Consider the following 23,000-nt stretch of genomic DNA (forward strand, 5'->3'; position numbering starts at 1 on the left):
GACATGATTGCTGTCCAGATTGATGAGGCAGATTACTTGGCTGGTCTTGAGGATTGCAAAACCCATCTCCATGGTCGGGTTATTCTATCTAAGGGGGATAAACCTCTCACACACCTGGATTGTTGCAGCCGGTGTGGAAAGCTCTTGGACCATGGAAAGCAATTCCTCTTGGAAAGGGTTTCTATGAGTTTGAGTTCGCTTCTATAGAAGACATGAGATGGGCCCTCGGAATGGGTTCCCTCAAGTTATCTCCTGGTTTATTGAGATTGTTTGCCTGGACAAAAGACTTTGTCCCAGCTACCATGAAGAATACCAAAACTCAGACATGGGTTAGAATCTACCATTTGCATTTGGAGTATTGGAAACCAAATACAATATATTCCATCGTTAGAGGCCTTGGTACTCCTTTGTCTTTGGATGAGCATACTATGAGAAAGAATAGGGGTGTGTTTGCTAGAGTGTTGGTGGATATTGATCTTCTATCCCCTCTCTCCGATCAACTTTTGGTTGAACGTCCAGACTTTGCTTTTGTAGCTGGTGTGGAATATGAATGGCTCCCTCCTTTTTGCTCTCATTGTAAGATGATTGGGCACGAGCTTGCTCAGTGTCGGGCGATCCATGACCAGGGTCGTGTTCTTGGGCCTCAACATAAACCTTCTCAGAAGGCATCTTCTGATGAACGGGACCAAGGGAGGACCGTGATTCCTAAACAACGTAAAGAATATAGGAAAAAAGATCCAGAGACAAAACTCGTGGAAGGCCTCATTGATAAGTTGAAAGTTGATGAAACAGGTGGAGGGGAGGATGTTTTTGCAGATATGCCTCCTCTTGAGGATGCTTCAGATCATGATAGGTCCTCACGCAAGCAGGGGTTGTCCACTCCCACTAATGCACAAGTTCCTAATGTGGAGGTCTCTGCTATTGTGACTGTACCATCTCAGTCGTCTCATCCCTCCCCTCGAAAGGCTAAATATCTTGGGGATGTTAAAGCAATATCGTTGGTCCTTCAAAATCACTTTTCTTCTCTTGATGGTTTGGAAACTACAGATGTGGGAGTTGATTCTCATATTGGAGCGTCAACTATTCCGCCTACCATTGTTGGAATTAATTTTGATCATATTGAAAATCAGGTTGTTTCAAAATTTTGGACTGACTCTAATGACATGGAGGAGGATGACAATGATAATGGGGAGGAAACAGTTCGCACTAAAAGAAAACCAGGGAGACCACCTAAGGGGACTGGTAAATCCAGGAAAACTGCTAAGGTAGTTCTCTCTACAACGTCATAATGAAGGTCTCTTCATTTTTTTGGAATGTCAGAGGATTGGAGAACCACAAAACTGTGGAGATGTTGCTTAGTTTACTTAACCTACATAAACCTCTCCTGGTTTTTCTTGCTGAACCCATGATGTCGTACACTAATGCTTTCGACGTCCTTTTCAAATATGTTAATATGCATTTGGTGGCTACGTCTCCTATTGTTAATAAAGTTGCTAAGCTTTGGTGTTTTTCGGTTCCTAATCTTGTCCAAAATTTCTTGGTTAATGATCAATTTATCTCTGTAACTTGTCGTCTGCAGGATAAAAGTTTTAGCTTTGCAGGTGTTTATGGTGCTAACACATACTTGTCTAGACGATTTTTATGGAGGGATCTTAGTTTCTTCACAGGGCCTTGGTGTATTCTGGGAGATTTTAATGCTGTGCTCTCGGCGGATGACTGTAAAGGGGGGTGGCTCCTAATCAGGTTTCTTGTAATGAATTCCTGGACTGGATTAATACTAATGATCTTTCTTGTATGCCTTTTACTGGATCTTGTTATACTTGGTGTAACGGAGGGAGAGGGTTGCATAGAATTCACAGAAGACTGGATAGGGCTTTATGTAATGGAGTGTGTCTAGATGAATGAGAATCTTGTTCTTATCAGGTTCTTGTTAAAAATTGTTCTGATCATTCTCCTATTGTTGCTAGTCTTGCTAGTAATTCTTTGCGGAAGGTTAGCAATTTTCATTTCTTTTCGATGTGGCTTCAGGATACTTCGTGTCTAAAGCTTATTCATGATTCTTGGGCTAATCAGGTTGTTGGTTGTCCTATGTTTATCTTGCAACATAAGTTAAAAAGGTTGAAACTTGAGCTTCGTGACTGGAATAAAAATTCTTTTGGTAATGTTCATAATGGAGTTCTTCTTAAGCAGGGCATCCTTCTTGGTATTCAAAAAAGCTTAGAGACTGCTAGTTTGTGTGATAGTGATGGACTTCTCTGTCAAGAAAAGATTGCTAAGGAGGAGCTTGATCATGCTCTTCACTGTCAATATTTGTTTTGGAAAGAAATGGCTAAGATGTTATGGTTCAAGGATGGAGATCGAAATACTGCTTTTTTCCATGCGGTGGTCAAAAGGAGATATAATTCTAATGGGATTCATCGTCTACGGATTGATAATGAGGTTACGGAGGATCCTAAAATCATTGAGGATCATATTTTGGACTTTTATAAAAACTTTATGCTGAGTCTATTTCTAATGTTCTGCATACTGATAATATGGAAGATTTTATTGGTACTTATATTCCTATGATGGTTTCCTCTGAGGAGAATATGATGTTGATTAAGTGTCCAGATTTCTCTGAAATTAAAAATGTTGTTTTTAATCTTAACGGTAATAGTGCTCCTGGTCCTGATGGTTTTGGTGGTGTTTTCTATCATTCTTGCTAGGAAATTATTGGGACAGATGTTTGCAATGCTGTTCAACAATTTTTTAAACAAAACTGGGTTCTCCCTGGAATGAACAGTAATGTGGTATCTCTTATTCCAAAGGTTCAGGGTGCTGATTCCATTAAAGATTACAGGCCAATTGTTGTTGCTAATTTCAAGTTTAAGATTATTTCCAAGATACTGGCGGATAGGCTTGCACTTGTGGCTGCTAGAATCATTTCTCCTAATCAATATGGATTTGTGCAGGGTAGACAGATTCAGGATTGCATTAGTATTGCTTCTGAAGCTATTAACCTGCTTTCTAAAAAGGTTAGAGGAGGTAATGTGACTTACAAAGTTGATATTCATAAAGCTTTTGACACTCTAAGTTGGAAGTTCTTATTATTAGTTTTAAAACACTTTGGTTTTCACCCCTCATTTGTCGGTTGGATTAGTACAATTCTCCGTTCAGCTATGCTTTCTATAAGAATAAGTGGTAGTTTGGTGGGTTTTTTTCCTTGCAGTCGAGGGGTAAGACAAGGTGATCCATTGTCTCCTTTACTTTTCTGTCTTGCAGAGGAAGTTCTTAGTAGAGGTCTCTCTAAGCTTGTGGATGATAAGAAGATTTTAAATATGGCCAGTCCGCACGGTTATCTCACTCCCTCTCATATTTTGTATGTTGATGACATATTTATTTTTTGTAGGGGGATATTAAGTCTCTTAGAAATTTGAGTTCTTTTCTTAAAACATATGGTGATTTTTCTGGCCAATATATTAATAACTCTAAAAGTAGTTTCTTCACCATGGATAATTCTCCAAGATTTGTCACCAAAATTCAAAATATTATTTCCTGTAGTCATGGTTGTTTGCCTTTCCATTATTTAGGAGTGCCTATCTTTGTTGGTGGTCCAAAGTGTCGGTTTCTTCAACCTTTGGCTGATAAAGTTAAATTGAAGCTAGCATCTTGGAAAGGTAAATCTCTTAGCATGATGGGTCGAATTCAGCTTGTCAATACAGTGATTACTGGATCTCTAGCTTATAGTTTTAATATGTATAAGTGGCCTGTTTCACTTATTAAGCAAGTTGAGCAGTGGTGTCGGAATTTTATTTGGACTGGTGATATTCTGAAAAAAGGTATTGCTACCGTTAATTGGGGGAAAATTAGTTCACCTCTTGAGGATGGAGGCTTGAATATCATTAATCTCCATCATGAAAATAATGCATATCTTCTTAAGCTTGCTTGGAACTTTGCTTATAGCGACAAACCTTGGTCTTTACTCTTGAAAGCCAGGGTTCTTAAATCAAAATATGAATTTCAAACGGTTTATAGATCTTCCTCTCTCTGGCCTGGAATTAAGCAATTTTATTCTACCATACTTGACTATACTTATTGGACTGTTGGTACAGGTTCTTTTATTAATTTATGGAATGATAAATGGTGCTCTACTACTTCTTTAGCAAATATTGCAGGGTTATCTGATGGTGTTAGCATTCCGGATACAGTCTCTCAATTTTGGACAGGTTGTGATTGGAATATTCCCTTCTCTTTACAGCAGATGCCTCTTTGTTTTAATCATATCATGATTAGAGAGGAACAGGATATTCCTAATTGGATTCTAAATGAGTTTCACTCTTAAATCGGCTAGGACTTTTTTCTTGGAACCAGGAGTTCCAGGTGGTTGGGGTAAATTCATTTGGTCTTCATCTATTCCGCCTTCCAAAACTCTAGTACTCTGGAAAATTTTTCATGGGCGACTTCCTACAGATCAACATATTCAGAATAAGGGTTTGCATATATGTTCTATGTGTTCGCTTTGTGAAAAGCAAGAGGAATCTATTCAACATCTATTTTTTGAATGTTCTAACGCATTGCATATTTGGAGTTGGGTACGACAAATTTTTCTTACTTTTCATTTCTCTAATAAGGATGATCTACTTTCTTTTATTAAGAGTGATGGTAGTCCTTTGGTTAAATTGATTAAGCTTGCGGTGATAACCTTTTCTATATGGATGATATGGCGTATGAGGAATTATGCTAGATTTCAGGATAAGATTGGGGTTTCTAAGGCTATTTCGATAATTAAAGATTTAACTTGTCTAGTGGGAAATTCGTCTAAAGCTTCAATGAAGAATGATATGTTGGACTTCAACGTGATTAAGTTTTTCGGTATTAAGACTCGTAGTGGTAAAGTTCTTCGTCCTCTTCCTATTAGATGGGAATTTCCTTCACCAGGCTGGGTCAAAATTAATACTGATGGGGCTGCTAGGGGGTATCCTGGTCTTGCTACTTGTGGAAGTATTTTTCGTGGGAGTATGGGAGAATTTATTGGTGCTTTTTCAGCGTTTCTTGATGTTCAAACTGCTTTGGTTGCTGAGTTTTATGGAGTTATACATGCTATGGAGGAAGCTCAAAAAATGGGACTTACTAATGTCTGGCTTGAATGTGATTCTGCCTTGGTTTGTGCTGCGTTTACTGCTAGGACTAATGTTCCGTGGATGCTTCAGAATCGATGGAATACTTGTCTTAATTTTTGTGGGACAATTAGGTTTAGGGTAACTCATATTTTTCGTGAAGGGAATGCGTGTGCTGATAAGTTGGCTAATTTAGGATTTATTCATAGAGAATCTTTTCATTGGTATAATAGACTCCCAGTTAGTCTGTTCTTAGAATTCTTTATGAATAGGTATAATCTACCTATGTATCGTTTGTGTTAACATATGGGTTTTGGTCTAGTCCCCCCATATTTTTGTATTTTCTTTCTTTTTTCTTTTTTTAATAATATTTTTTTTTCATGTGATGGCAGATGATTGTTGTTTCTTGAGGTGTCAACTTAGCTGAGATGTCAAGTTGCATAGTGATGCCTAACACGAAAACTTTATAAAAAAAATAATTATAAAAACAACATATTAAAGTTATATGTAGTTTAATATAAAAAAATGCGAAAACATAAAAATTTAAATTATAAAAATAACATATTAAAGTTATATATTTTTTAATATAATAAAGATATAAAAAAATATGCCAAATATTCCTTTAAATAGATTGGAATTCTAATGATATGAATTATTTCCTCACAATATTTATATAATAAATCATAAAATTATTTTGTATACAATAAAATTAATCGAAAACTAACATTTTTATGTGGTCGGGTAAGATTAAATTTATCAAATTTGAAACCACTGTTTTTTTTATACAAATCAATTATAATTTAGTGTATTAAAAAAATTAATCCGATTCATCTTATACAATACAGATAGAATTTGATAGAATGAGTTTACATTTTATATACATCTTAACTAGTAAGATAAATGAACCTTTTTATTTTGGTATTGTATAGACTTATTTCGATTTTGATCCGAAATTTCACATGATGGGAATATAAAAAAGATAATATTTTATTTTTAAATTGAATAAGAGGATAATAATGAGTATGTTTATTTTTTTATTTTTATCAGCAAAGAATAAATAAAATAAAAAGAGACACTTTAGGAGTGTCTCAACCCTTATACAAAACTTCAAATTACAAGATCCTAGAACCCTACCAACTAAGGATCCGACACACATAATGAGTATGTTTATATTTATTCTGGTTCTGATATTCGTTTTTGTTTTAAATTATTAAACATCTTTAATTTATTAGGTAACCTAAAAATTATATATTAATTTTTATGGTCCTTAGTTTTGTAACTTATTCATAGATTATACATTTATTCAATTTTACTTTATTGTTTTGGCTGTCTCATCTAATTTTAGCGAGATAATTCTATAATGTATTTTTTCTCTCTTTTTATGGGGTGTAGGAAAAAAACACCCTAATAAAAAAAATACAAAAGTGTTTCCTCCAACTTTTATTTTCTATATATACTAAAAGTGGATTGATATTTTTTTTTAAGAAAATTTTAACTTTTATACGCGAGTCATCCCTTATGCATGGTGGGTCAATAGATTGAATCCGCATTATTTAAAAGGAGGCAAGCTAACCTGACCGCATTGGCAACCCTAATTTTAGAAATGACTATTAACAACCTAATTTTAAAAATAACTATTGTTGCATATCTTTTGCTAAGATATGATCTTTGTTATATGCGTGAAATCTTCTATGCATCCCTTAGATATATGCTTGATAAGAAAAATGGTTGCTCTTGTGTAAGCTTCACACTTTTTGAATTTTTTTATAGAAAAATAATTCAAAGAAAATATCATTTAAAAATATATAAACATATCATGAGGAAATAATATATAATTTTTTTTATATTGTTACAATAAAATTATTTAATAGCAATTAATTTAGAGAAAAAAATATTTTAATAACTATAATAATTAAATTAAATATTATTTTATAAATTAAAAGATAAAAAATAAATAATCATTGATATTTAAAATACTTTTATTTTTACTAAAAAAACATATCATAATTTATAAATTAATACAAACATTACCTATTAAAATTTTAGCTACTAATTACTTTATATTTTAAATTACTTCTTTAATTTAAATTAAAAACTATTTATGAAACCTTATCGCAAAATAAAACTCTTAACAATCCTAATCAATAACTAAACAACCCAATTAGAACCTTTTAAAATTGATTGCATAAATATGGTTTTTGGTAGCCTTTTCAAATAGAAATTTATCCCTAAAATATATCTTTAGAGTAGTTATATATATAATATCAACGATTAAAATCACAATAATTTGATGTTAATTATTTATTTGACATTTTTTAATTCCAAAAACTAGTCCGATAATCTCACACGTTTATTTTTGAAAAAAAAAGGTGAATTAAAATTGAGTATGAAACTGAACAGAACAAATGGCGGAATGGTCTTTCTCCTGTATCTTCCTTAAACCCTAATAGCATTATTTCATTCATTCTTCTTCCATCAATACTAGCAATGAAACGCTTCCTACTTTGTCAATTTCAAACCCCAATATGAAGGATCAAAACCCACTTGAAGTTGTTTTCACTAAACATGTTGCTTTTTGCGCGCAACATCCGTGGCATGGCCTCACTGCGAGTAAGCTCCTCCTGTTCCTCATCCCTTCAAAACCCTTTTCCCCTTTTCTTCACTCCTTCATTCCTCTCCTCTAAAAATTCAATTTTTGCTCGCCCTATGATTTGGTTCACCAGCTTTCTGTGTGTTATGAGATACCCATTTGTCTCTAAATCTTCATCTGATGACATCGCTTCCGAATCAATGCGTAGTTTCTTGCTACAGGACGGTCCCCACATGTTTGATTCGGCATTGGCACCCGTTTGGGTGTCTGTAGCTTTGGTGAAGCTCAAAGGGGACCCAAAATCAGCCCTTAAGTTCTTTAAGGAGGCAGGGGCTCGAGCCGGGTTTCGCCATGCCGCGGAGTCTTATTGCGTTTTGGCTCACATTTTGTTTTGTGGGAGGTTTTATCTTGATGCAAGAAATGTAATTAGGGAATGGATTTTGTTGGGGAGGGAGTTTCCGGGGGTTGACTTCTTTGATATGTTGTGGTCTACGAGGAATGTTTGTAGGCCTGGGTTTGGAGTGTTTGATACTTTGTTTAGTGTTTTAGTGGATTTAGGGATGCTTGACGAGGCTAGGCAATGCTTTTGGAAGATGAACAAGTTTAGGGTTCTGCCCAAAGTGAGGTCTTGTAATGAGCTTCTTCACAGGCTTTCAAAATCAGACAAAGGGAAATTGGCATTAAGTTTTTTCAAGGACATGGTTGCGGCTGGCCTCTGTCCTTCGGTTTTTACGTATAATACAGTGATTGGCTGTTTGGCCAGAGAAGGGGACTTAGAAATTGCTAGTAGTTTGTTTGAAGAAATGAAAGGTACAGGTCTTGTGCCAGACATTGTCACTTATAATTCTCTTATTGATGGTTATGGAAAGGTAGGACTATTAACCAAAGCAGTTATTGTATTAGAGGAAATGAAAGATGCAGGATGTGAACCAGATGTGATAACATACAATTCTCTTATTAATTGTTTTTGTAGATTTGAAAGAATTCCTCAAGCTTTTAACTATCTGCATGAGATGAAGCAAAGACGGTTGCAGCCAAATGTTGTAACTTATAGTACACTAATTGATGCATTTTGCAAGGCAGGCATGATACTGGAAGCAAATAAATTTTTTGTTGACATGATACGGGTGGATCTTCGACCCAATGAGTTTACATATACCTCTCTGATTGATGCAAATTGTAAAATTGGCGATCTCAATGAAGCGTTTAAACTGGCAAGTGAGATGCAGCAGGCTGGGGTGAACTTAAATATTGTCACCTACACTGCATTACTTGATGGTCTTTGTGAAGATGGAAGAATGAGAGAAGCAGAAGAATTATTTGGGGCATTGTTGAAAGCTGGATGGACTCTTAATCAGCAGATTTATACTTCCCTTTTCCACGGATATATCAAGGCTACTATGATGGAGAAGGCCATGTATATCTTAGAGGAAATGAACAAGAAAAACCTCAAACCAGATGTGTTGTTGTATGGAACTAAAATATGGGGCCTCTGCAAACACAATAATATAGAAGAATCTGAGGCTGTAATTCGTGAAATGATGGATTGTGGTCTGACTGCAAATAGTTATATATATACAACCCTTATGGATGCATATTTTAAGGTTGGAAAAACCACAGAGGCTGTTAATCTAATACAGAAGATGCTAGAATTAGGCATCAAGACTACAGTAGTAACATATGGTGTACTAATTGATGGTTTATGCAAAAAAGGTTTAGTTCAACAGGCTCTTAGTTACTTAGAGCACATGACTCTAACTGGTTTGCAACCTAATATTATGATTTATACATCTCTGATTGATGGTCTCTGTAAAAGTGATTGTGTTGAAGAAGCCAAGGAGTTGTTCAATGAGATGCTGGATAAGGGAATTAGTCCAGATAAATTAGTTTACACTTCTTTGATTGATGCCAATATGAAGCATGGAAATCCTGAAGAAGCTTTGAGTTTGCGAAATAAAATGGTTGAAATAGGTATGGAGCTAGATCTGCATGCGTATACTTCACTTATTTGGGGGTTTTCTCGTTATGGTCAACTACAACAGGCAAAGTCATTCCTAAATGAGATGCTCGACAAAGGCATTATTCCTGATCAAGTTCTCTGTATTTATCTATTGAGAAAGTATCATGAACTAGGAAACATCAATGAAGCTCTGACACTTCATGATGATATGATGAGGAGGGGCCTAATTTCCAGGACTATTGACATAACAGTTCCTTCTGTACACTGTTGAGAGGGAAAACATGTTTTACGCACTTGGTTTACAATCTAGATTCCTTCATTTTATTCAAGTGTTCAATAGCATCGTTGAAATGAATTTGATGTGTTATTATATAAAGGCAACTGGGTGTTCTAATTGATGCAATCTCATTCTCAAGACACTGGACTTTTTATGATGTAAATCCTGGGCATCTGGGACTTGCACATCAATGATCATGTTCTCATGTGATAATCAAGAGAGAACCATAACGTGATGTTTTGATGGTATGAAACCAAATGGCTAATATTATAACTAGTAAGTTCATAAGTACTGGACACTATTCTTCTATATACTTAGATTTATTTCCGTATCAAGTTTCATAGTTGATGCAAGTTGTCTTAGAGTCTTATTCCTTTTGTTACAGTGCATTTCTTCTACAGCTGTGTTACAACATTGCGCAAGCTTTAGTGCTTCCCAATCAGGCACTGATTTTCGGAGAGCAGCAAATCTTTAATTGGTGGACGTAGAAGAGTTCAGCCATAGGGGAATGCCCTTTTCACCACTTAGACATGGAAGGTGTATGATACTTTCTTAGCATTTCATTAATTTAATATTTACACATGCAACCATAGTCGTGATCTTAAGTCGCTTTATTAAATTATTACATATTGGCTCCTGTACGAAAGCTTCTCCATCTTATGAGAAAATGAATTTACTCTTAAAATCTTTCATCACAGTTCATACGGTTCGAATGTAATTTTTATTTTTAACTGTCAGCATTACCATTAATGTTAGGTAATGCTTACTTTAATCTAACAAATCAATGTATTTGCTTGGAGATTATAATTGAATTGAGTTTAATGTTGCTAATTAAATAGGCAAGTCTAAGATAGTTTGCTTCCATATTTCTACATATTTAAGCTATAACATGGAACAGGCTGATTATCAGGTGTGAATTATTATCAGGTTGTTCACTTGTTTGGAAGCTGAGGCGTGATAGGCAACCTGATACGGTCTCCTTTGTTAAGCTTTGTGCAAGCTGCTTCTAGATGACATGGATCCAAAATGTCTAGAGCTAGAAACTTGTGAACCTTTCCAATGGGTGGAGATATATATTCAGGTTTCTCTTCTCTCCCAATCTTGTAGCCAACGAAGACATATACTGTCTAAAGATCCGGTGTATATTTGTATTTATTTATTTATTTTTGGCATTAAAAGCTTTGGGCTGAGAAGAGGTTGTCTCATTTTTCAAGGTTACTAGATTCAAGAACGATTTATTGTTTTACTGATGTAATAGTATTATACACTCTAGAGACTAAAATGGTCGTTTATTCCTTAAAAGGCACAGAGAATGAACAACTAAATGGGACAATGTGCCAAAATAATACCACTACATTATTGGAGTATTTCCGCACCTATAATGCTTGTGAGTATCTTTTTTGACTATACTATCATGAATCTCACTCCTATATTCGGTGAATGTGGTGGATGCATTTAAATCCTATAGTGAACAGGGAATAGTGCTACACAAGTTGTTAGCATAAAGAAATTCAATCTATACAAACCCAACAAATTCTGTCTACAGAGCTCATATGATGTGAGAGATGGAATCCAAGAAAAAATGGACCACAGGACATTAATGTAAGCTGTGGAATCCAAAGAGAAAAAATGGACGAGACCAAAAATAAAAGATTATGATGAATTGCATCTTTAGATTTCTTTTTTCTTTGTCTGCTAAATAACAACTGAACAAAAAGAAAATGCAACAATAATTCCCCTCTCATTTCACCTGAACCTGTAGGCGTTGTATTTATTTGGTTGGTTCTACTTTCCCCCTGAATGCAATGTTTCAGAGGATAAAGCCATTTAGCTGTTGTTTGAAAAGGAAATGTAACACATGTGCGAGTGTGGGCATGTAGAAGGTCCTTAACAGAGAGGAATCAAGGTTCATATTTGTTTTGTTACAATTACTTCCTCACCAATGATAATGGAAATGAAATGATTCATTTTGTCGTGCTTTGGTACAAGCACAATCAGGAATGACGATACATAATTTGTATTTACTAAAAACAGTGTTACATTTATTGTTATTTTTGTTGAAGTTGTTACCATTCGTGTATGTACAGTGACGACGAGTTTACTGAGTACACTATTTATTATTGATGAAAATTTATTGAAAATCGTAAATGATTGAGAGGAAAATAAGAAATGACCTTAGTTGTATACATTTTCATTGATATTGATTAATTTTCCTTGTATAGGTGGATGAATGTATAAAAATAGGCAAAGAGCAATCAAGCATGATGAATCTCCTTAGCACACACCAAATCTCCTTTAGCAAAATTATGCAAATTTTGAAAATACAGCAAGTCAAGAACAAATTTAACTGGAGTGGGCTCTTTCCACAAGTCTTGTATGATTTCTATAGTTTGTACGTCTAACTTTCATTTTCTTAGACTTTTAATATTCTTGTCTTTTAGAATTTCAAGTTTCTTCTAGTTTATATTGTTTTTTACAAGCTTTCTTTTACTATTTAGAGAGAGATACTCTAATAATTTTGGACAAGTATAAGATCTTAACAAATATTTGTAAAACCTTCACCATTAAAGATTTCTCTCAACAAGGAGTGTTTATTCGTATATTCTTTCTTTTGAGCGTAATCATTGTATCTAATACAATTCTTTTGATCTTGAGTGACAAATATAGAATATCCATTAGTAGTATTAGTGACTCACTTAAAACAAATATTTGTGTTCTCTATCGCATAAGGAGATAAATGAAATTAAGAGTGAATTTATATACTTGTAAGTAAAAAATACAAAGAATATTTGTTAAATTAATTGGTTAATGGAACCCTTTATCATTTATAAAGTTGAACTATACCTAACAAATGTTAATGTAAACGAGCCTAAAGATCAAATTTAATTGCTTCGTCTATTATACAAGTGCAAACATTTCACAAATTATAAAAAATCATCTCATAACATTATTGACCAATCATCTTATGAAAATATTCAAAATCAATATTAAATTCTATTCATCTTCCCTTTTTAGCCAATAAATTGTTTTCAAGGATTATACTCTTAAAAGAAAACTAACAAGTTTCCCACAATTATCAAAATAATTTTATTCGTTCAAAGTTATCAAAAAAAAACATAGACTTCCTTTAAGTTTTGGATGACCAAACAAATAAAAGACTTGAAACTTTATTTTGGACACCACTTTTGAATTTTAAAAACAAAATCTAAAATCTGTCTCTACTTCTGATAATGACACGAATCTTCTCTCTAATTTGGTCACAAAATTTGAAAATTACAAAATGAAAAGGATCTATAACATTATTGTAAATGAGAGGTAAAATCTTACTTTCCTTACCTCCCTTGTGATTGGAACGGTCCTTTCTTGATCATGATATTATGTCTTGCTTTGCAACATTTGAAAAGGCTTCTAGATTATTTTCAAAGTGATGCACTCCTTGCCATGTTGTATTCCTATTTACAATCACTGATCATGATAATGTTGAATTACTTATTGTTCCAACTATATAAGAAGTTACACAGTTGTTCTCTCCTTATAAGCTCGAAGTTCCCCAAGTCCTAATGATTTTGATGGTGTCTTTTATCATAAATTTTGGAATCTAGTTTCTATTGATGTTAAAGCCGTTTTGCAATTTTTTTCAAGATGGTTTGGATTATTTCCAACCACAATTCCAACGTGGTGGTGATAAAATAGAGAACTTTTTTGTCATTGTCTTAGCCAATTTCAAATTCAAGATTATCATGAAGATAAAATTTGATAGAGACAATCTTTGTTCCTGAGTTCATATCAGAAAATCATAAAGGTTTTATCGAAGGTGGAATAACACAGATTGCATTGTTCTAGGATCAGAAGCTGTTAGTCATCTGTGTAAAAAGTGCTTTGCTGGAAATTTGATTATGGAAAATGATATCAAGAAAGCCATTGAAACTTTAGGGTAGGATTTCTTGCTAAAGGTGTTGATTGGATTTTATGGTTGGACCAAAACTATTGTGGAATCTTCTAAATTATTTTGTTCCAACACTGAAGTTGTGTATAGCATCTTGTTGGCTCTTGTTAAATTCATGCATTAATTACATAAAAACGAAGCAATGCACCCAAATAAAAGAAAACAATCAGTGTAATGTAGTTCCTTCAGGTGACATCCGAGGAAAACGATAATGTGGGTTAATAATTAACTAAACAAACTATAAAATTGGTATTCATGATAGGTTTGAAAAAACGTACTTCTAAAATAAATAAATAAAATCAACTTCTTCATAAATAAAAATTAACTTATTCATTAGTTAAAAATTAGATTTTTTAAAAATGAACACAAATAACTTCTAAAAACGATTTGATAGCATTAAGTTCTGTAAGTTAATTTATTCATAAATTAACTTACAGAACTGTGATGTTTCTTAAGGTTAAGAAAATATTCAATCTATAAAGAACATTTGATAAGCCGAATTCAAGGGTCATTATGGTTTTCAATTCATACTGTCATGCTTCTAAGAATTTATGTACCAAGTAATTTTCGTATTTCAACCAAGTTAGCATTGATCACCATTGAAAGTGAAACCAAAAGAATGTAATATAATAAAGTTTCATTTATACGAACGATCCACAGTGGTTAATTAATGAAAAATATTTAGTTAGACTGTCCTAATACTGAAACAGCAAAAGGCCAAAAAAAAAAAACAAACTAGTCAATTTTACGGCTTCTTGAAGTTCGTCATTCTGGTTCGTAAATCTTACACAAGTGCAAACCTACAACTATTTACCAGAGCACACCTTTCGAGTAAAAACTATATTATTTTCTATTTGTTCTGGCTAAATACATTTTTTTCAAAGAAAAAAGAACTACTAATACTAACAATATAAAAAAAACCTGAGTACACACCTCTGATAAAAAAAAATGATGAGGACAAATGCTATATGGACCTGTAAAAACTTGTCCAATCCTTCTATGTTCCTAACCTCTTTGAACCACACTCGGAGCAGAATTTAGATGTTTCCCTCAGATATGGAGCACCACATTCATCACAAAACTTTGCCGGAGTTGTTGGCTGTATAAATAAGCAACATGATACAACTCAGCAAAAGAAAAAGGAGTTTAAAGAAATGTCAAACAACTAATATCATTAAAATAAACCATTTGTTCAAGTGCCTCCCATATCATCATAAAGATATTTAAAAGTAATGTGCCCATATTGCTTACTAGTACGCATAACAAGGCAGATAAAGCAAAACCTTAATATGAAGTCCTATTGGGAAATCGCAAACTAGTATCTACTTTCAGAGTTATTTCTAAATTTTAAAAAGTCCACAGAAAATATAAGGGATAGGCATCAGAGAAAATACAAGAAAGTAAAGTGAGTATTAGCTCAACAATCAGAGACAAAACGGCATGAATAAGTTGGTCTTACCACACTTATAGACAAGCATATTGAATTGTAAAAACTCTCCTCGCTTGATAAAACAAAATCTATCATATAAGCTCACCAGCATGTGCAAGCGTCCTCCAACAAGGCCACCAGAAAGTGGTTGTAAGCAATTCATGTGTTGAGATATTGATATTGGTTGGTGAGCATGAGAAATTTCAGATAGGTGTGAGGGAGGTCCACTTTGAGGGTTATGAGAATAAGGCCCAGCATGCTGACTTTGGTGCATAGTTGAATTGTTCTGGAGAACTGGGTGAAACTGAGGTTGATGTGGAAATGATTGCAAGTGATGTTTGCACGGGGTTTGCTGCTGGTTTTGAGGCTGGTAAGAAAAAAATATCATCACTAAAAGTAACAAGAAAAAAAATGTCCCAAGATTCACACCAAGCAGCTAAAGCAACTGCGTTGGCAAGAAAATAGGGAAAACAGACCCAATTCCCAGAAGTACACAAGAAAAAGGAAGCTCACGCTCAGTAGTTGAATGTAACTATTTGAAATTATAATAACGGGAGACACCAATCACCACTAGCAACAAATTGATATTTGATCCAACTTAAATTAATAGTCACTGATACCATCTGTGGATCTTACCCAAAAAACTCTACTGAGGTGATAACAATGACATTCATCTTAAGACAAACTGTCAGATATCTGTTAGTAACGTTTGACAGCAAGAAAGTCAGTTGGGTAGCATAGGAGAAGACTTAATATAAATTGAAGAAATAATGCATGCTTGCATAAAAAATAGGAGGGGACCTGGTGGGACAGGTGTCATAAGTGAGAGAATTGGGGGATTTGGGCTTTGAGAGGTGAAGACAGTTGAAGTTTTGCAAATTTGTTGCTGTGTTCAGAGGAGATCTTCCCTACTATTTGTAAAAAGATATCAAGCTTCTAGCAACTGGTATATTAGAGATTGCATCATGTCTCTCAATTGCAGATGAAAAGCATAAATGGTGATGCCAGCGTTGTAATCTTCAGTTGAGACTGCCAAGGTGTGTGAGACAGGTGCCAAGCATGATGAAAATGTACAACTAATGATAGTGGGGGATAGAACATGGTTTCTCAAATACCTTGAATATTCAATAAACTCATTTTTGTTTTTAGAGTCTGGTCCAGATTCTATCAATTGGTATTACAGCTCAAATCTTGGAGCAGCACTTTGACCTGGAAGGAAAAGAGGGATAGCTGGAGCTGCCTGTGGAAGAAGAGGAAGGACATTACCATTGAAACCAAGAATGGAAGGTTACTCACGTTAGCACACCTGAAGCAATTGGGGGGAGGAGGAGGATCCAACCTGAGTACAATCCAGATCTTCGTGTTGGAACCCAAGAAGTTGAATGAACTTTGGAGAAAGGAAACAAAGGGGGGTGGGGGGGGTGGGTGAAGAAATGAAATCCTTGGTAACAAAATAGAAGGTTCTTGCGTTCAAGAAACAAGAAGAGAAAATGGAAGTCTAGAAACAGAAGAAATTGAGCAAAAATAGTGAGAGAAATCAGCATGAAGAGCAGAATAAACCAGAGGGCAAATTATTTTTTAAAGTTGAGAAAAGCTTCCATATTCAATTATGGCATTTCAAAAATCACGAAAGTTTCAAATTGAAACAAATGGATTATGTTGTAGGATATAATTGATTATATTGACATCGATAAGTGCTCTATTCGCTTTTCTTCCCTTGTAGTGCAAAAGAAAAAAGCTAGTGGGTCTCTCCATTTCCATTCTTTCAAACCGCCACTTTTTGCTCTCTTCCTTCCTCTGCCACTTAATCTCATTGCTAATAAACAGACTACACATAAGTTGACAAAGATTTCACCACTGTAATTGCAAGAACCTCTGAGCTTTGTGCCTTGCACAATGTCTGAGACAGACAAAGGGTGTATTGTGCTGCAACTTTCGAGCATAAGCACATGGAATAATGAAAGCAGGTCAATTTTTTTACATAATGGGGCAGGTCCAACCAACCAAGTTCTAAGCCAAATATTTGGATTTGTTGTAGATCCCACATCAACAAAAAATATGGTCAAATTATAGTATACAAAGGAGTGTAAATCTCAATTTATAAACTAGTTGTGAGGTTGAATTAGGCTTACGTTCACTTTGTAAGATGGTATTAGAGTTTATCCTAACAATAATAGCAAGATTTGTTGGAGATATTGTGTCACCTTCAATCAGGCCTCTATTTGACCACTCACAAATATCTAATCCCACGATCAAGATGTCTAGTATTTGACATGAGGAGATGTGTTGGAGATCTCACATCGGCTACAACTATAGTTAATAATATATAAGTGAGTACAAACATTATCGTACCAACCAATTGTGTGAGGTTGAGAAGCAAAGTTGGGCTGTCCAGAAAAATAGAGTTCCATTCCATGAGCTTTTTTGGTCCTTCAAAGGGCAACTATGTTGTTGGTAACTTGCTATTGCATCTCTTACTAGAAAAGATACAAGCGATTGGTATGCTTCAGGCATTAGGACCTTGGTGGAATCTTGTCAACAGATGTTAAGGGCCTTTACATAACCCTTCACCTTGAGTACCAGGTGAAACATTAGGGGAGGAGTATTTTAGATGTTTGTGAGTGTTAGTTCGTTAAAGAGGATTGATAATGGTAATTAGTTAGTTTTGGTTAGTTTGCCTAATATTTTTTAACTTTAAAGAAAAGGTATGTTTGAATATAAATAAGAGGGGTTGGGAGGAAGGGACTTTTTTCAATTATAAGAAAATTAGGGCCAAGGGCATAGGGAAGCACAGACCCTCCAGTTTTGGAAATTTGAAGCTGTATTCAGGGGAATTCCCCCCATTAGGTTTCTATGACAAACCAACAATGACAATAATATAGACCAACTTATAAATCACTTACTGAGCGAAATCCTTGAGTAGTAGCCAATGCAGTAGAATTTTCCGCTCCAGGATAACTCTATAAAAAAAGTCAAAAGTCAATAGCATAAGCACTAGATAATGTTAGGGTACAAAGAATTGCGGCAACTACAATTTATTCATCCTGTAAATAGTCTTTTTATTTCATTTAGTATAATATCATCATGGCATAGCAATAACAAATGCAGGTAGCAGATGACAAAAGTCCATCATGCCAGTAAAATTCACCCCAAATGGAGTAAATTTAGGCAATGCGCACAAAACTGCAGTAGCTCATGTATCATGCATCTTAAAGGAAGAAATTCAAAATGCCAAAAATGAAGCACATCACACATACAGGGATATCTGGGATACTTGAAAGTGAAATTGATGCACCACGCCTATACTTGTGTCTTGGAGAGTAATATTTGTAATCACTAGCTGTAATAGCAACTTCACTCCTACCTGTCAATCTCCTAAACCTAAAACCAAGTGAGACCAAGGATTACACACTTTGCAAAGATCAAATAAATGTTCAATTTCTAACTCATTGTATTGTTTAGGCTCATCAGTAGTTTCTGAATAGAATAATAAAATGACCTACGCTAAAAAAAATAAACCATAAACAGGTCAAATATTCTACACCTAAAACCAAGTGAGACCAAGCATTACACACTTTAGAGAGTTCAAATAAATGTTCAATCTCTATCTCAATGTATTGTTTAGGCTCATCAGTAGTTTCAGAATGCCGATAAAAAATAAATCAGTAGTTTCTGAATAGAATAATAAAAAGACCTATGCTAAAAATAAATAAACCATAAACACGTCAAATATCTTCAAACATGTCCTTTCTTAAAATGGCATGGGCAAGTTTGACATCAGAGAGTATTGTTAACAGCTCCATTAATGCAATAAAAGGCCTAACAGACAAAAAAAATCTTTATCAACATACTTTTTTAAAATGCCACAAGGCAAGTTAACAGCCGAGGGAACTATTTCTAACTCAATTGCAATTATCATGATAAAATTTTGATGTTGCAACAAACTACAAACAAAATATGAGTACTATTTCTCAGGACACAATAGGATTCTGATATAAGTAAAAATGTTAAATAAAATAGTTCAATTTCTATTTAACGCAAGTCAAAAAAACTCAAAAAAAAAAGTAACCCGAGAAATTTAAAAAATAGAATAAACTGAGAGGAGATGCCTAACAACCACAATTAAAGACATTGGGAAAAAATAATCTAAGTATTCCAGCCTTTTTCACTTTTGCTGCAAAATCATTTCAGCACGCAAGTCATTTCAGATCCATTCATTTCATGAAACTGTGACTTCTGAGGTTCCCAACGTTCTCCACTAATATAAAAACAAATCCATAAGCTGAAACTGACAGCAGAAGTGCATTATACTTCATGATAGACTCTAAAAGGAATTCAAGCAGTTTAGGAATTAGTTTTATAAAATTTGGGCATTGATACTTAATCATATAATTACAAAGAGTCAAAGACTTTTTCGGTGGATTTGTAGATCTCACACTTCTATTTTCTTGATTATACAGATCTAGGTCAAAAACAATATCTTTCTTATTCTGGACTTCTTGGTGAACAATAGGGGTATGCTTTCACCTTGAAACAATCATATACAATTTCAAGGTGTTTTCAATGGAATAAAAGACTGAAAAACGTCATCGCAATGAGTTTATGCAATTCACTGGTGTACTTTTAGGAGAGAAATGCGTACTTTTAGGATTTTTCTTTACCCAAATATTTGGTAATGTGATACGTTTGCAATATTGGCTTTTCTCAAACATGCTGATTCTCACCATATGTGAAAACCTGTCAGGCTGCGATGCAGGAATTAGTCTTTAGCCCAATGAGCAGAAGAATACCCATGACAACCAGAAAATATATTGGCTTCTCTTAAGGGAAATTTCTTTCTTAATATGCAGAGATATTGGATTTCTTTGTAGCATATAAGAGTCAGCTCAGCCCACTTTTTTCTCTTATATAGAAGGACTCCTCCTGTCCCCCCAATAATATGTCACTTTTCTTATTTCTTATTCGTAGGCATTACAATTAGAAATAACTTATTTTATTAGATAAAAGGTATACGCCAAACAAAAATTGTGACAAGAATGTTACTATATGCACTTTCAACCTTGGACCATTTCTATTGTTCTATGCATCTGTTTTTCTTAAGAATTTAGGTTAGAGAAAATCATATCAATGACTAGATGAACCAAAAGTAAGGAGATCTTCAAGTAAAGGAAAAGGAACTTGTTAAATCTTACCTAAGCAAATCTTGACAGTCAAAAGGCCAACAACAATTAAAAGAGTATAAAAGTGAAAACGTGACAACAATCAACTTACCACTCAGCATCATCGATTGGCACATTATTTGGTTTTTCAACAATTCTTAATCCATTAACTACCACGAATCGAACCCGCTTCTCTTCTTGTATAACTAGTTCTGGAAATCTTGTCCTTGTTTCCATAGAAGTCGCCAATTCTCTTCTCTTAAATGTATACGGTCCTGATGAGGGGCAACTCAGATAAAAAGACAATGAATGTTGCAATCAAACCAAAACGTTGTGAAAAAGGAAAAAAGAAAAAACCCTCTCTCATCAAACTCCCTAGTTGCGCATAAGCACGAATTCCTATTTTTCTGAGTACTATATATTGAATAGAAAAATTACATTCAAACAACTAAATTGCTCAAAAAAAAAACTGAAGCAAGTTAAATATGCCTATAATAACCAAAGGTACAAATAAAAAAGCATTACCTTTTTTAGGAAATTTCTTAGCCAGTCTTCTATACAAACCACCGGCAGCTTCAAGGGCTACCCCAATTGTCTTCTCCCGAATACCATTCACAGAAGCAAGCCTATTATTCACATCACTAACTAAACTTTCATACATATTCGCCACATACATCAACGGCAGAGCAAAATTGGGGTCTCCTTCATATTGGATCTCCCGGGTCCTCCTCTTACTCATTTTGTCTTGGCCAGCGTAATCAGCCTCAGAATCAGGCACCTCAATCACACGGTCATTGATAAAATGGTCCACAACAATTTGCAAAAACCTCGCCCTCGCGGATTCAATAGGCGAAACATCTAGTTCCAAGTTGAACCAAAATTAATTCACCTTAACTAGTTAACTCAGCCACACACATCTAGAACCCAGTTCAATAAAAGCTAAAAGAGTGCGAGGAGCTTCTCTACTGAAAAAAGAACTCCAAGAAAATCGTCTAGCTTGTATCCAAAACAGTTCGCAACTGGAACAACATCAAAATTCAAAAGTTTAAGCTAGTTTCTTTACCCTCAACGGTCAAGATATCGTAAGAGGTTGTTCTAGAAGACTCGTTGGTATCGAGACTGGCGCGGTCCTCGTCTACCTCCACGCTGTGCAGCGGCAAGCAGCTCCTGTGAGACTCGTTCATGCAATCCTAAGACAAAAATTGAAGAAATGTCACACAGTGGTAAAATTGAAATTAGAGGAAATAAATAAAAAAAAAACAGAAAAGGAATTAGGGGAAGACGGCACTGACTATGGCGGAGGCGGAATCGTCATCGGGGTTGTCGCCGGCGGTAATGTGGTCGATGGCGGAGGCGGCGGTTCGGGCTTCGACGGCGTTGAGTACGTGGAGAGGGCTCTCGATGAAGGAAGAGGGAGAGTTGAGATTGTAGTGCTGCGCGGGAACCCTAGCACCCATTTTAGGAAAATGAACTTGAAAAAGAGGCTGTTGATGGAATTGGCGATTCAGCCAAAGTCGATGGGTTGGGCGTGGTGGTGGCGGCGGCGGTGGTTCTTGAATGTGTCACTGCAGAAGAAGGGTTTGGATGAGAGAGAAAGCATGGTGGAAGAAATAGAAAGAGAGAAAAGAAAAATGTTAACGGCTATCCAGAGAGAGAGAGAGAGAGAGAGAGAGTAGAAGAAGAGGAAAAAGAGGAAGAGTCCAAACCTGAGGGTGACACCGTACCTGAGGTTTCCGGTGCTCGAAGCAGTTCCCAAACCTCATTTCCATATCGGCTCTAGTTACTACTTCATTGACTCTTCCTCCTTTCTTTTATTTTATTCATTAAATAAAAAATAAAAAATTAAATAAAATCTATAAATGTGACTATTTGGAATAAACTGTAACTTCTTAAAAAGTTAAATTTGTCACTAATTCTTTGATTTTTTGTATTGCTTGATCAATAACTAATAAGTTGAATTTTGATTGTAAAAGTCCATATATTTTCATTTTCAATTTTATAATGCAGATTCATTTTTATTTTTAGTTTCAATACATTTGTTGTTTTTCAGATTCAATTGTGTTAGTGTTCCAATTTTCTGGTTTTCAAATGTATTCAGTTCAATGCATTACTTTCTTTCTAGAATTATGTTTTCCATATAGTGTTACTGTTTTTTATTCTATAATTGCAATTCAATTCATAAATTCATTTCTATTACAGCTTTTCGTATAGTTTTGAACATTTGATACACTAAAGAATCAGTTATTAGTAGCATGTTCTTTGTGTTACAGGAGCTGAATGATTAATAATTTTCTTGTTCTGCGTTATATCTTGTTTATGATTTTGGTTTATGGGTGGTTCTTATTGAAATTGATATATACTAATCTGTGATATCCTATTATTACTTAATTGAACTCGATGATAATGCATCATTTGTTTGTTGTTAGCCAAATTTGTATTTGAACAACTTATTTTTTTTTAAATGAGTAGAACTAGTGAATATTAATTAAATTAAATTTTTTTATTTTTTTTATTTGTCAATTTAAACTATTGTTGCATTGAAT

The 23,000-nt window shown here is 34.5% G+C and overlaps 2 protein-coding genes across 12 annotated transcripts; one reads left to right on the forward strand and one right to left on the reverse strand.

Annotated features, from left to right (window-relative positions):
* Nucleotides 1-7,478: 7,478 nt before the first annotated feature.
* Nucleotides 7,479-12,385, forward strand: LOC137811666 (putative pentatricopeptide repeat-containing protein At2g02150). 7 transcript variants are annotated; one of them, XM_068613481.1, is made up of 4 exons: nt 7,485-10,199; nt 10,309-10,460; nt 10,822-11,004; nt 12,146-12,385. In XM_068613481.1, the coding sequence occupies exon 1, from the start codon at nt 7,662-7,664 to the stop codon at nt 9,915-9,917; it is 2,256 nt and encodes a 751-aa protein (XP_068469582.1). In that variant the 5' UTR covers nt 7,485-7,661; the 3' UTR covers nt 9,918-10,199; nt 10,309-10,460; nt 10,822-11,004; nt 12,146-12,385. The 7 variants fall into 7 exon arrangements, with proteins under 7 accessions (XP_068469578.1, XP_068469581.1, XP_068469582.1 ...); XM_068613482.1 differs by having other exon boundaries at nt 10,851-11,004; XM_068613479.1 differs by lacking the exon at nt 12,146-12,385 and having other exon boundaries at nt 10,834-11,290.
* A 2,205-nt stretch (nt 12,386-14,590) lies between these two features.
* On the reverse strand, nt 14,591-22,259 carry LOC137811669 (uncharacterized protein At2g02148). 5 transcript variants are annotated; one of them, XM_068613486.1, is made up of 9 exons: nt 22,164-22,259; nt 21,750-22,022; nt 21,521-21,647; nt 20,983-21,315; nt 20,570-20,732; nt 18,556-18,679; nt 18,202-18,258; nt 15,405-15,665; nt 14,591-14,968 (listed from the first exon to the last, which is right to left on the reverse strand). In XM_068613486.1, the coding sequence occupies exons 2-9, from the start codon at nt 21,912-21,914 to the stop codon at nt 14,867-14,869; spliced, it is 1,332 nt and encodes a 443-aa protein (XP_068469587.1). In that variant the 5' UTR covers nt 21,915-22,022; nt 22,164-22,259; the 3' UTR covers nt 14,591-14,866. The 5 variants fall into 5 exon arrangements, with proteins under 5 accessions (XP_068469587.1, XP_068469588.1, XP_068469590.1 ...); XM_068613487.1 differs by having other exon boundaries at nt 22,182-22,249; XM_068613489.1 differs by lacking the exon at nt 15,405-15,665.
* Between the last annotated feature and the right edge of the window lie 741 nt (nt 22,260-23,000).

The sequence above is a fragment of the Phaseolus vulgaris genome, chromosome 2 (genome assembly GCF_000499845.2).
Source record: "Phaseolus vulgaris cultivar G19833 chromosome 2, P. vulgaris v2.0, whole genome shotgun sequence".
NCBI classification, from domain to species: domain Eukaryota; kingdom Viridiplantae; phylum Streptophyta; class Magnoliopsida; order Fabales; family Fabaceae; genus Phaseolus; species Phaseolus vulgaris.